This window comes from Tachyglossus aculeatus, chromosome X3 (genome assembly GCF_015852505.1).
Source record: "Tachyglossus aculeatus isolate mTacAcu1 chromosome X3, mTacAcu1.pri, whole genome shotgun sequence".
Taxonomy (NCBI): domain Eukaryota; kingdom Metazoa; phylum Chordata; class Mammalia; order Monotremata; family Tachyglossidae; genus Tachyglossus; species Tachyglossus aculeatus.
In genome coordinates this window covers 26,003,342-26,016,142 of record NC_052099.1, presented here as the reverse complement: position 1 = coordinate 26,016,142, position 12,801 = coordinate 26,003,342, and the positions used below count along the sequence as shown (strand labels likewise).

At 40.9% G+C, this 12,801-nt stretch overlaps 1 protein-coding gene across 1 annotated transcript in view; it reads left to right on the top strand.

Annotated features, from left to right (window-relative positions):
* Positions 1-12,801, top strand: part of ADCY2 (adenylate cyclase 2) — a 269,135-nt gene that overhangs the window by 213,179 nt on the left and 43,155 nt on the right. Inside the window, exon 15 of the mRNA XM_038770480.1 lies at positions 3,044-3,128. Within this exon, the coding sequence (XP_038626408.1) occupies positions 3,044-3,128 (85 nt within the window). The remainder of the gene's footprint in view (positions 1-3,043; positions 3,129-12,801) is intronic.

Below are 12,801 nucleotides of genomic sequence, written 5' to 3'. Positions count from 1 at the left end.
TCCCCAAGTTGGATGCCACATCACTTGTTAGCAGAATGCAGGCTGAACGCAAGGAGAGGAAAAGCTGCATTGTCTTCTAACGGCCTTACCCATACTTAGTCCCAGCCACCTGACAGAAATATTGGCAACAAAATAATTATCACCGAAAGAAAGATTGTACCTTTCCCTGCGTTTAACTAGAGAAGACAATTTGCTTTTCATGAGGGGGATGAATCAATTGCTCTTTGACGTTAAAAAGCAATTCTTTGTGTAAAGCATGTAATTAAAATTGATTAACTTACACAAATTTCTTAGTAGACTTAATGGGCCTGAGTCCAGACTTAAATCAGAGAAGGTCAACACTTGTAAACAGTGACTTTTGACATACACAGTATGTCAAGAATTGTTTACGATGTTCCCAAGCCAGCTATGGAATAATAGGAATTTTGCAGGAGAGTACTTAAACTCCATGTAGATACATGGAGTCATTTTCTCCTATAACATGTGTTTTCATTACTTAATTTGAGTATAATGTGATGAAAGTATTAGGCAGTGTTTTTTTCCCCAGCACAAATAAATACTGGATATAACACAATCCACAAAGTAGTTTCGGGGTAGGGCATGTGGGTAGCGGTGGTCAAGATATGATGCTGTTACATTTCTGCCTCAGCACTACTGTTCTATAATTGTGTTTGATTCTGTATGATTGTGTTTGCGTTTTTGCAACCGTACAGTACTTTGTAAAGTAACACTTACTGGCAAGAACAGCCGAGGGTGTAAACCATTTTGCTAGTGTTGTACACAATAATTTAAGGAGTTGTGTCAAAAGCTGTAAGTCAGGGTGGTATCTTTGAACCATCCAATTCCTAAACCCTTCAATTCTCGTTGACTCAATGGTTACTTAATAATAATAATAATAATAATGGCATTTATTAAGCACTTACTATGTGCAAAGCACTGTTCTAAGTGTTGGGGAAGTTACAAGGTGATCAGGCTGTCCCACAGGGAGCTCACAGTCTTAATCCCCATTTTACAGATGAGGTAACTGAGGCACAGAAAAGTTAAGTGACTTGCCCCAAGTCACACAGCTGACAATTGGTGGAGCCGGGATTTGAACCCCTGACCTCTGACTCCAAAGCCCGGGCTCTTTCCATTGAGCCACGCTGCTGCTTCTGCTTATACCACAGTGTTTCTCCAAAAACCTAGCTACCGTATTAGAGCGAAAACGATTGCATCGTAAATGAGATCGTCAGTGAGAGTTTGACTAAACAATACAACAACAGTGCTATGCCAAAGTAATATCATCCCTTCCAGTTGGTAGTTCACATTTACCAAGAGAAGAACCAAGGCTGCTACAAAGTGGAAGTTTGTCAGAGGCCAGGACTACCCCTTCCCAAATACTGCTTATCAGAGTCATTTGTAGTATTCTGTGAGAGACTGGCTTCTTTACTTGTACATATCTATTCTATTTATTTTATTTTGTTAATATGTTTGGTTTTGTTCTCTGTCTCCCCCTTCTAGACTGCGAGCCCACCTTTGGATAGGGACTGTCTCTATATGTTGCCAACTTGTACTTCCCAAGCGCTTAGTACAGTGCTCTGCACACAGTAAGCGCTCAATAAATATGATTGATTGATTGATTGAGAGAAACTCCACCCCCCTGTAGGGAGGAACTAAACTCTCCTCAAGGCAGTGTGAAGGGAAATCCATTCATTGGAACTGGGTATTTGCTGTGCAGTTTACACCCCCTGTCTCTCCCTGAAATCCCCCCAGAAAAGATCATTATATGGTAATTGATTTCTCTCTGCCAAAGCTGTATCTGGGTCAAAAAGGAAACTGGAGCGGCTTAATTTGGCTACTACCTTAGGATGGGTAATTATTTTAGACTACACCCTACTGCGAAGTCTTTTCCCCAAGCCTAGCACATGGTTTAAGCACATTACAACCTCAAGCTTTCTGTTAATTAAATCCTCAGATTGGCCCATCTCGAAACCTCTGTGGCTGTAAATATTACCTTGAAAACTGTGTCTTTGTATTTTCTGTTGTGCTCTTTCCCCATCTGTGCTATTGATTAAACCCCAATTTTGATCTGGTTGGGGAATTCTGTGGATGGTTATTTTAGACTACAGCCCTACTGCGAAGTCTTTTCCCCAAGCCTAGCACAGGGTTTAAGCACATTACAACCTCGAGCTTTCTGTTAATTAAATCCTCAGATTGGCCCATCTCAAAAACTCTGTGGCTGTAAATACTTCCTCGAAAACCTTGTCTTTGTATTTTCTGTTGTGCTCTTTCCCCATCTGTGCTATTGATTAAACCCCAGTTTTGATCTGGTTGGGGATTCTAGTTCAGCCATGATCAGTCCAGTCCAGCCAGAACAACTCTCAAGTGGATTTGGGGTGGCATTTCTAAATTCATTGCTTCCTTTAGCAGTCCTAAATACAGAATTGTCCACCATTTATGGTTATTCAGCATGCAGCCCCAATTTTGATTTGCCTAGGGAGAGGTTTCACTGGAGTCTAATGTCACTTCATAGTTTCCCTTCCTCAGAGCTCCTGCTAATGTTGACAGCTTAGAAAAGTGAACCTAGTCATTAGGTAGGAACCAAAAAACAGCCGTCCATCGAATAGTAGCTAGTTTCTATTGCAGCCATTTTTCTCAAAACTTGAAGTACTTAAATCATTCATGCCTTTGTCTGGGTCTGTGCAATGCTTGGGGCCCTCATCAACTGTTTTCGTCGAAGAAAAGCTGTCCCTTAGAAAACAAGGTGAAACTAAATTTAGTGACTTGAATAATTTCCGTGTATACCACGAATCAAGATCTTCAATGAAATTGTTACCAGCAGGCATGGCTCTAATAATTGCATGATGTCATTTTCAAGCAGCTTTACGAAGAACAATCGGCCCCAAATAGAATTAACCTGACGCAGCCCATGGAACTGTAGGCACATGGAACGGTAGCCTCACCTACTCAATTATCCATCTGAGGGAGGATGGAGTACATTTCTAAAAGGATGTTTTGGGCACTGGCCTCTTTATATTAACCTCAAACCTTTTGTTTCTGGCAGAACATCGATCCTTGGGATTTCCTTCGGAGTCGCGTTCCTCTTGCTTTCCTTCATCCTTTTCATCTGTTTCGCAGGACAACTTCTGGTAAGTCTTGAAAATATGGGAAATGATCTCACTAATGGGTTTATTAAACAAGGAAAACAGTGTCTTCCTCCCCGCTCCTGATGTCCACCCCCTAGTCAAATCAGGCAGGATGCTGAATTAAATTATTCTTCTCGAAAAATACTTGAAATCCATCAGAAAGATGCAGAAAGCAAACCAACATATGCACTGCACAAGGCTTCCACTTTGGAGATTTTATAAAATTGTTCATTGCCATTCAAGAATATGTGAGTTGGATTTTTTTATCTTTTGGGTTTGTGTGCTGAGGTATATTCTCTCCTCTGGAATTGAGTTTTTCAGGGGAAATTTACTACAAGGGGGTTTTTGTATGTACTCTACTTGATCTCCCTTAGATGTCTTAAGCTAAATTGTATGGAATTGTCCAAAGGTACCATCCTCTACTTCTCTGTGACTCAGTTTCCATTGTGTGAAATGAGGCTAAATTGCTTGTTCTGTCTACCTGTTAGATTGAGATACCTTTATGTGTCAGGGACTGTCCAATCCAATCTCCCTGGATGTATCCCAGGGCTTAGGACAGTGCTTTGACTTATGTAAGCACTTATTAAATGCCACTATATACAAAGCCCGGGTGGTGCCAAATGGAGCCTAACTGACATAGCTGACCTCATTCATGCACTGTATCTGGCGGTGAAGGAGGGTCCTGATGGAGCTTGTTGGGAGATGGGCAAGCAGGGAAACATGGAATAAGGTCACAGGAAGGGCAGAGGGACAGTTTAAGAAGGTAATAGTCACTGGAAGGAGAAGAAATTTGACATTCTACAGATGCTTCTTAAGATGAGTTACAAATACCCGGGAAAAGTGGGTGGAGGTGAAGTCATCAGCCTTTGTTTTGGCACAGAGTTGGTTTGAAAAGTCATAATAGTAAACTCAGATTTTCCAAAATATCCAGTGCAAAGATGAAAAGTCAATTTCCAAGCATCTGCCCCGAGTGATAACCGTTCACACTCCACCGATCTCCCTCACCCCATCTCATATCACAGCAACAGCAACCCCAACTCTGCCCATGAAACACCAATGCCAGAATTCCCAGCAAAGGCACCTCTCCCCTTCTGCTCTATTTAACACAGTCTGTTTCAAGCTAAATAAATCTTTTGAAAGTTACTGTAGCGGTAACATTTTAGTCACGTTTCCTTGCCATTAAAATAAGGTTAGTTATTGCAGTTGCAGCATGGTGTAGCTTTGAGATCTCTTCATTTTCCTGTCCCTGCCTATCTCTCCCTCTAGACTGTAAGCTTCTTACGGGCAGGGAACGTATCTACCGATTCTATTGTATTGCACCCTTCCAAGTGTTTCGGACAGTGCTCTGCAAATGGTAAGTGCTCGATAAATACCATTGATTGATTCGTCCGAGCATCCTCTCAGGCAGAGGAGCCAAAGAAAGTTGCATTACTCTGCTTGGGTTTTAGTGTACCACCAAAAAGCTTGTTTTTCTCTCACCCCCTAAACAGACACTGATCTTTTTTGTTGCGTGGGCCAAACTGTGGGCCCTGTCTCATTATCCCTGAGCAATAGTCGCTGCTGCCTATTCCTTCTGTGGGCTTACCCGGGCCTTCATTTTACCACCGAAACCCTTGGAACCCAGATCAAGATCGACTTGTCATTTTAATGATGATAATAACAACAGTAATACTGTAGTAATAAGAATTATGATATTTGTTAAGTGCTTAATGTTTGCCAAGCACTGTTCTAAGCATTGGAGTCGGTACAAATTAATCAGTTTGGACACAGTCCCTGTCCCACATGGAACTCACTGTCTGGGTAGGAGGGAGTAGGGTTTAATCCCCATTTTTGCAGATGAGAAAACAGGTACAGAGAATGAAGTGACTTGTTCAAGGTCACACAGCAGACAAGTGGCGCAGCCAGGATTAGAACCCAGGTCCTCTGACTCCCAGAAATGTGCTTACTTTGCAGTGTTTTAATAATAATAATAATAATGGCATTTTTTAAGCACGTACTATGTGCGAAGCACTGTTCTAAGCACTGGGGGGGGGGGGGGGCGTTACAAGGTGATCCCAGCTCTGCCAATTGTCAGCTGTGTGACTTTGGGCAAGTCACTTCACTTCTCTGGGCCTCAGTTACCTCATCTGTAAAATGGGGATTAAGACTGTGAGCCCCCCGTGGGACAACCTGATCACCTTGTAACCACCCCAGTGCTTAGAACGGTGCTTTGCACATAGTAAGTGCTTAACAAATGCCATTCTTCTTCTTCTTCTTCTTATTATTATTATTATTATTATTATTATTATTATTATTATTATTATTATTATTATTATTATTATTATCAGGTTGTCCCACTTGGGGCTCACAGTCTTAATCCCCATTTTACAGATGAGATAATAATAATAATAATAATAATGACATTTGTTAAGCACTTACTATGTACGAAGCACTGTTCTAAGCGCTGGGGGGGCATTACAAGGTGATCAGGTTGTCCTACTTGGGGCTCACAGTCTTAATCCCCATTTTACAGATGAGATAATAATAATGATGATAATGGCATTTGTTAAGCGCTTACTATATGTGAAGCATTGTTCTAAGCGCTGGGGGGGAGCGTTACAAGGTGATCAGGATGTCCCACTTGGGGCTCACAGTGTTAATCCCCATTTTACAGATGAGATAATAATAATAATAATGATGGCATTTGTTAAACTCTTACTATGTGCAAAGCACTGTTCTAAGCGCTGGGGAGGGGCGTTACAAGGTGATCAGGTTGTCCCACTTGGGGCTCACAGTCTTAATCCGCATTTTACAAATGAGATAATAACAATAATAATGATGGCATTTGTTAAGCTCTTACAACAGTGCAAAGCACTGTTCTAAGTGCTGGCACCATTCTAACTGAGGCCCAGAGAAGCTAAGTGACTTGCCCAGAATCACCCAGCTGACAAGTGGCAGAGCGGGATTAGAACCCATGACCTCTGGCTCCCAAGCCCCTGCTCTTTCCACTGAGCCACACTGCTTCTCTTAAAGCTTCTCTTTTACTCTCTTAAAAAGAGTTAGAACAGAAAAAGTGTCAATGGAGTCTTTCTCCTTGGCAGCCTGGAGCTGCTGCCTCCTCAAAGATGCTGCGAAACAGTGCAATTCAAAGAGGCTCCTTTGTCTCTGCCGCCTTGCATCCTCGGAGAAGGGACAAAGTCACCATCTACTGGTCTAATGCACCTCAGCCAGACTCCGTTGACATCCTTCAATTCAATTCTTGCTTAGCCGAAACACCCAAGGAGGGAGCCAGATTTGAAAATCACCAGAGGGTAGGGTGCGCAGGAAAAAAATGACAAGACAAACTTAATGAAGTGAATCAGAATTCCTTAGAGAAAAGTCTCCTCCTCTTTGCTGCTGTGGCTAGGAAATGCCTGTACGTGAGGGAATGAAAAACAGCATCGAAACGATCACGAGAAGCAGCGTGGCTCAGTGGAAAGAGCCCGGGCTTTGGAGTCAGAGGTCATGGGTTCAAACCCCGGCTCCGCCAATTGTCAGCTGTGTGACTTTGGGCAAGTCACTTCACTTCTCTGGGCCTCAGTTACCTCATCTGTAAAATGGAGATTAAGACTGTGAACCCCCCGTGGGACAACCTGATCACCTTGTAACCTCCCCAGCGCTTAGAACAGTGCTTTGCACATAGTAAGTACTTAACAAATGCCATTATTATTATCATATTATTATTATTAAAAGGATATCCTCAGATTATATATATATATATATATGTTTGTGTGTGTGTATATATATTGATATATTCATTCAGTCGTATTTGTTGAGCACTTACTGTGTGCAGAGCACTGCACTAAGCACTTGGGAAAATACGATACAGCAATAGAGAAAATCCCTGCCCACAATGCTTGGCACATAGTAAGCGCTTACCAAATACCATCATTATTATATATATGTGTATATAAAAAGAATACATATATATATTCTTTATATATACATATATACATATACATATATATATACATATAATATATGTATATATATATGTATTCTTTTTCTCTATTAGCCTGTAAGCTAGCTAGTTGTGGGCAAGGGACATGTCTACCAACTCTGTTGGTAGACTCCCAAGCGCTTAGTACAGTCCTCTGCACACAGTAAGCACTCAGTAAATATCACTGATGATGAAAGCCATTTCATGAAGATTTCCTTTAAAGCTAGCATGGAGCTCTTCCCTCACTTTCATAAGTGCTTAGTACAGTGCTCTGCACATAGTAGCACTCAATAAATGTGAGTGAATGAATTCCAATGCACCTTTTGCCTGATTTCCATAACCTATTCTTTTAATCTTTCCTATTCTTCTCCTGTCTTTATCCACTATCCTGCTGCTTAGCATGTTTTCCTTTGAACACTGTCCCTTCTCTCCTTTACCCTTGCCAGTCATTTCCTTTGCTGAGTAAAGTCAAACATTAATGCTTCCAAGTAACACATGGCTGTTTCCTCGCACACATTTCATCTCTAACATCTCCACTCCTCCCTCTCTCTGCCTCTCAGCCCTGTCTCAAGGACACTTCCCCAGAATTTTTCAGGCTGTCCCTTGAGTATTAAACAATTCCCAAACCAACAAAACGCCAGTTCCTCTATTTTATTCCCCAAAACATTACCGAGGAACCTGTGTTTTTCACCCATGGGTTTCTTGTTCCAATCTGGGTATGTCCTACATTTTGTATTCTACTTGTTCTTTTCGACAACAAGACTCCTTGGGGAGATTTTGTTTGGTTTGGCACCCTTTTGTTGGTTGGGCGGCAATGTGGGTATTCAAAGGCCTAGATAAATATTTAATAACAGTAAACTCTCAGGAATGTTGGGTAGCACCCAAATACAGATTTCCTGGCAACGTGTTCAGGAAGCTCCCATCCCCTCTTCACTCCTCTCTCCCCCTAAGCACACACACACACACACACACACACACACACACACACACACACACACACACACACTGTATTTTAAACAAGCAGCTCTCTTGTTTACTTTGGAGTCTGTGTAGTAATTGCCACATCCCTTCTTTAATGTGGCAATTTGTCCCTATATTCCTGCGATTCTTCAACGAGAATCCTGGAAGTGCATGGAGTGTGTCTAAAAGCTGTATTAAATTATACTCCCCAAACACTTAGTACAGTTCTCTGCACATGGTAAGAGCTCAATAAATGTGATTTACTGAATGATTGTTGTAGGATCAACATTCATGTCATTCAGCTCCCACAAACAAAAGCTACATCTGGAGCATCAGCTCCAGTTTGCTATCTCTATACCAAGCTCGTGTTCTTTGGCATCTGTCATTCTCTAGTACTTAGGATGAACATTTCCCTTGCAGAACATAGAAATGGGTCAGAGTTGATTTATTCGGTGAACCAATGCAACATTATCACTATATCACCCAACGTGTTTCTGAAATACTGATCTCTGTAACTTTCCTGGGAATCTCCTATGAGTAGATAGCAATCAATCAATTGATCAATCAGTGAGAAGCAGCATGTGGGCCTAGGAGTCAGAGGATCTGGGTTCTAATCCCAGTTCCACCATTTGGCTGCTGTGTGACCTTGAGCACATCATTTAACTCCTCTGGGCCTCAGTAATCTCATCTGTAAAATGGGGATTAAGACAGCGAGCCCCATGTGGGTCATGAACTGTCTCCCACCTGATTAGCTCGTATAGACCTCAGTGCTTAGTACAGTTCCTTTCGCCTAGTAAACTCTTAACAAATACCAATAAAATACTAATAAATACCAATAAAAAATGGTATTTATTGAATGCTTAATGGATGCAGTGCATTGTGCTAAGCACTTGGGATAGTATAGTACAGCAGAGTTGGTAGATGTGATCCCTTCCCACGAGGAGATTACAGTCAATAGAAGATAAGCATCCCTCAAAATAATCAAAACAATTTCACCTTCTTGGACTTGTAATATATCGCATGTATTCATTGAAAACCACGGATATTACAAAACAAACAGTTTATTTACTTAGAGATTAAATGTTTTGCAAATGAAATCCTGTCAAATGCTATTCTGCTACTTCCACTGTCCTTGACCTGCTGTGTTGCAGTATTTTTTGTGTTCTCTAGAGTATTCTCTTCGTCAGTGTTTTACTATCCCAGTGGAATAGAGTTGAAAGCTTTCCATGTTGGGAAGCAACCAGGAGCTTCACACAAACGCTGGGGCAAATCCAAAGCCCGTAGAAGTTTCTGAATCAGACTGGAATCAGAAAGACCTGGATTCTAAACCTGGCTCCACCACTGGTCTTCTGGGTGACCTTGGGCAAGTCATTTAATTTCTCTCTGCCTCAGTTACTTCATCTCTAAAATGGGGTTTAAGACTCTGAGCCCCATGTGGGATAGGGATTGTGCCCTACCCGATTATCTTGTATCTAACCCAACGCTTACTACAGTGCCAGACAAATAGTAAGTACTAAGTAAATGCCATAAAAAAGTGCTGAAGGGGAGTGCCCAATAGCAATGGAGCTGTTGAAAGATCATATGCTTGCTGAACCCACCACCCTAATTGTTTAACCTGGAATGCCCCCCAAATAGTATTAATTACAACATAATACCCCAACCGCACAACATGAAAATAAAGCATAATTTCTCTCTCCCCGTTCTGACTACAGCTTAGAATCTGCCTACATATGCCAATTCTCTTCTAGAAAGAGGGCACTTTATATTTTAGAGATTAAGTTAACATTTCCTAATTGGGATTAATATAATTGATCAAACAGTGGTATTTTTGAATGCTTACTGTGTGCAGAGCGCTGTTCTGAGCACTTGGGAGAGGACAAAACAAAATGTAACTGTCCTCCTAGGCTCAGATAAAAGCTAAAAGTGGCGAGTCTGGAAAGGAAAAGAGGTGTCTTCCATATAGAAGACTTCAAAACCTTTTCAATTAATGCACAAACTGGGTACATGATGGGATAAATCAAGTTGTTTTAACATAATCTGCTACTCTGTTAGCGAGGCAAAACATATAGGTTGTGTCAATTGCACAGATTATGCTGGGTGAGATGATTTTGCCCGAATTCTCTTTGAAGAGTATTTTGGAGAGTTACACAATGTCTTACTCATGTAGCTTTTTCGTATAAACAAAATGGAAGTAGGATTATGGAAAATATGATTGACTGGCTTTGAATAAATAATGTCTTCCAGCAAGGTATTAGAAATACTATTAGATCATCAAAGGTACTCATGACAGCTCCTGTGGCATTGTATTGCAGTTGTGACATTAAATGTTAGAAGCAACTGTGTCACTAATTTTTCACTGTCATTCAAAGAGACAGGCCTAATGTTAAGGTAGCGCTTCTCTCCAGAAAATACACCAAAAAAAATCACACTTTTATAAGCCTTTTTTAAAAAAAGGAAAACATAATTGCTTGGGTTTCATTCAAGAGCTTAATTATTATATCAGTTTTTAAACCATCCATATGGAAAATAATAGGAGTTATTGAGACCCACTGATAGTATTTCTAGCTTTTTCTAAGTGTTAGTCGCATGATGAAACCTTAATTACAAATTTTCAAGCAGGTTGCTAAAATTAAATCTATAAACAAAGTAACAGTTTCCTTTGGGTTAGCATCTTTTATGTCTTTAAGCCAAAGAAGATAAAATGAATTGAGAGTTTTCACTGTGAAAAAGGTTTATGTCTACTGTTACTCCATTAAATAACTAGCTTTAGTTGAAGTTAACCACACCAGGTACTTTGTATTGTGTGATGGCTCTAGCAAAGTATGCAAAAGGCATGGAAAAGAAAAATAATGTTCTTCATTTTTTTTTATTTTTCCATTCGTTTGCTCCTTTCTGTAGGGTATTTTGTGCTTAACTTTTTCTAAAGAAGTTTCTGGCAGAATTTGCTTGCAACTGAACTAAGGAATAGCATAAAAGAATCAAGTGTCTGTCCCATTGAAGGCGAAAGAACTTAAACAAAAATCCATTGCGACTCAGCGGCATGGAAAATTTTGTTTGCTCAAAAATATTTATTGAGCATTTTCTGTGTGCCAAGCACCATGTTTGTAGCTGGGGAAGTATACACGGATGAGATTTAGATGTGGCCCTGGCCCCAAGGGCCTCTCAGTCAAAGAATCAGCAGGGGAGGTGAAGGAGGTGGAGATGAATCAAAATACCTGAGCAACATAAAAGACAAGGACAAGCATAGTTATAATAAAAGCATTAGGGCATTGGTCATTGGGATGTGAAGAGGTAGCGGCATTTCTCAGTTGCATCTGAGATGCCTAAACGTCCCTATTTAGTGATACATTGCTCACGCCAGTGAAGAAAGGAGAAAGAATCAGCGTGGCCTAGAGGAGAGAATTTGAGTTCTAATCCCAGTTCTTCAATATCTGTTCGGGGACCTTGGGCAAATCACTTCACTTCTCTGGGCTTTAATTTCCTCATCTGTAAAATGGGGATTAAATCTTGCTCCCTTCTACTTAGACTGAGCTCCACGAGGGGCAGAGACAGTGTCCAACCTGATTACATTGTATCTCCTTGGGGCTTAGTTCAGTACTTGGCACAGAGTAAGCATTTAACTATTATCATTATTAATATTGTTATTATTGATAGGCTCACCAGAAGACCTTGATTTAATTTGTGTGTCTAAAACCAGACAAAAACCCACCAAATGTGTCATAGGACATCAGAACTCTACATGATGAGTACTGGAGTCATCCAGTTAGAGGAGTGATACTTGTAGGTGAGTTATCCCGGAGTTATCCCGATGCTGAGGTGATATTGTAGCCCCAAGTGACAACTTCCCGATGAAGGACTTCTCTCAGGAGCAGGTGCTGGACACTCCACTATAAGTTCCTTAACCACATAGATCAGCTCTAATTTTTTTAATGGTACTTCTTAAGCGATTAACACCTGAGCACCGTAAGTGCAGGGTTGGATGCAAGATAAACGGGTAGCACACAGGCCACGTCCCACACGGGGCTCACAGTCTTAATCCCCATTTTACGGAAGAGATAACTGAGGTTTAGAGAAGTGAAGTGATTTGCCCAAGGTCACACAGCAGAGACGCGGTGGGGCAGAGATTAGAACCCAATCCCTCTGATTCCCAAGTCTGTGATCTTTCCACCGAGTCTCTAATTCTGCTTATTCTGTTGTACTCTCCCAAGTGCTTAGTACAGTCCTCTGTACAGATAGAGTTCAGTAAATACTATGGATTGATTGGCCCTCCTTTTTTTTAGAGAGGAGGCTTTCCTTATTCTGAACTGCGTCTCAACTGCAATAGGCTTTGCAGTCCGACAGCTCCAACAATGACCAGAGTCAGGGGTTTTATATTTAGATGTCACATGCTTTGGTAATCAAATAGCTCCCTTTTCCCAAGGGAGAGACCAGGTATACGGTCACTGAGCCATGTGTAAAGTAATGCCAGCTTGGAGTTGATAAGCTGTTAGAAATCAGAGGTTAATATCATTCGTTCTCAGCCATACTGTCCAATGGCCCGGGTTGTTTGGAATGACTTTGTTTCTAGCAAAGAGGTTTCTCAGTTTGGTTCACTTCAAAGGTCAGACAAGCTGCAAATTCTCTGGATTTAAAGGAAAAATGAATTCTTACTTTATACATATATCGAAGAAGGGATTTGCAATTTTCTTTTGCTCAATGGAAAAAACGTTCTGAGTTTTTGGGTGGGTTTTTTTTTAATCAACTTGATTTGTCTGATAG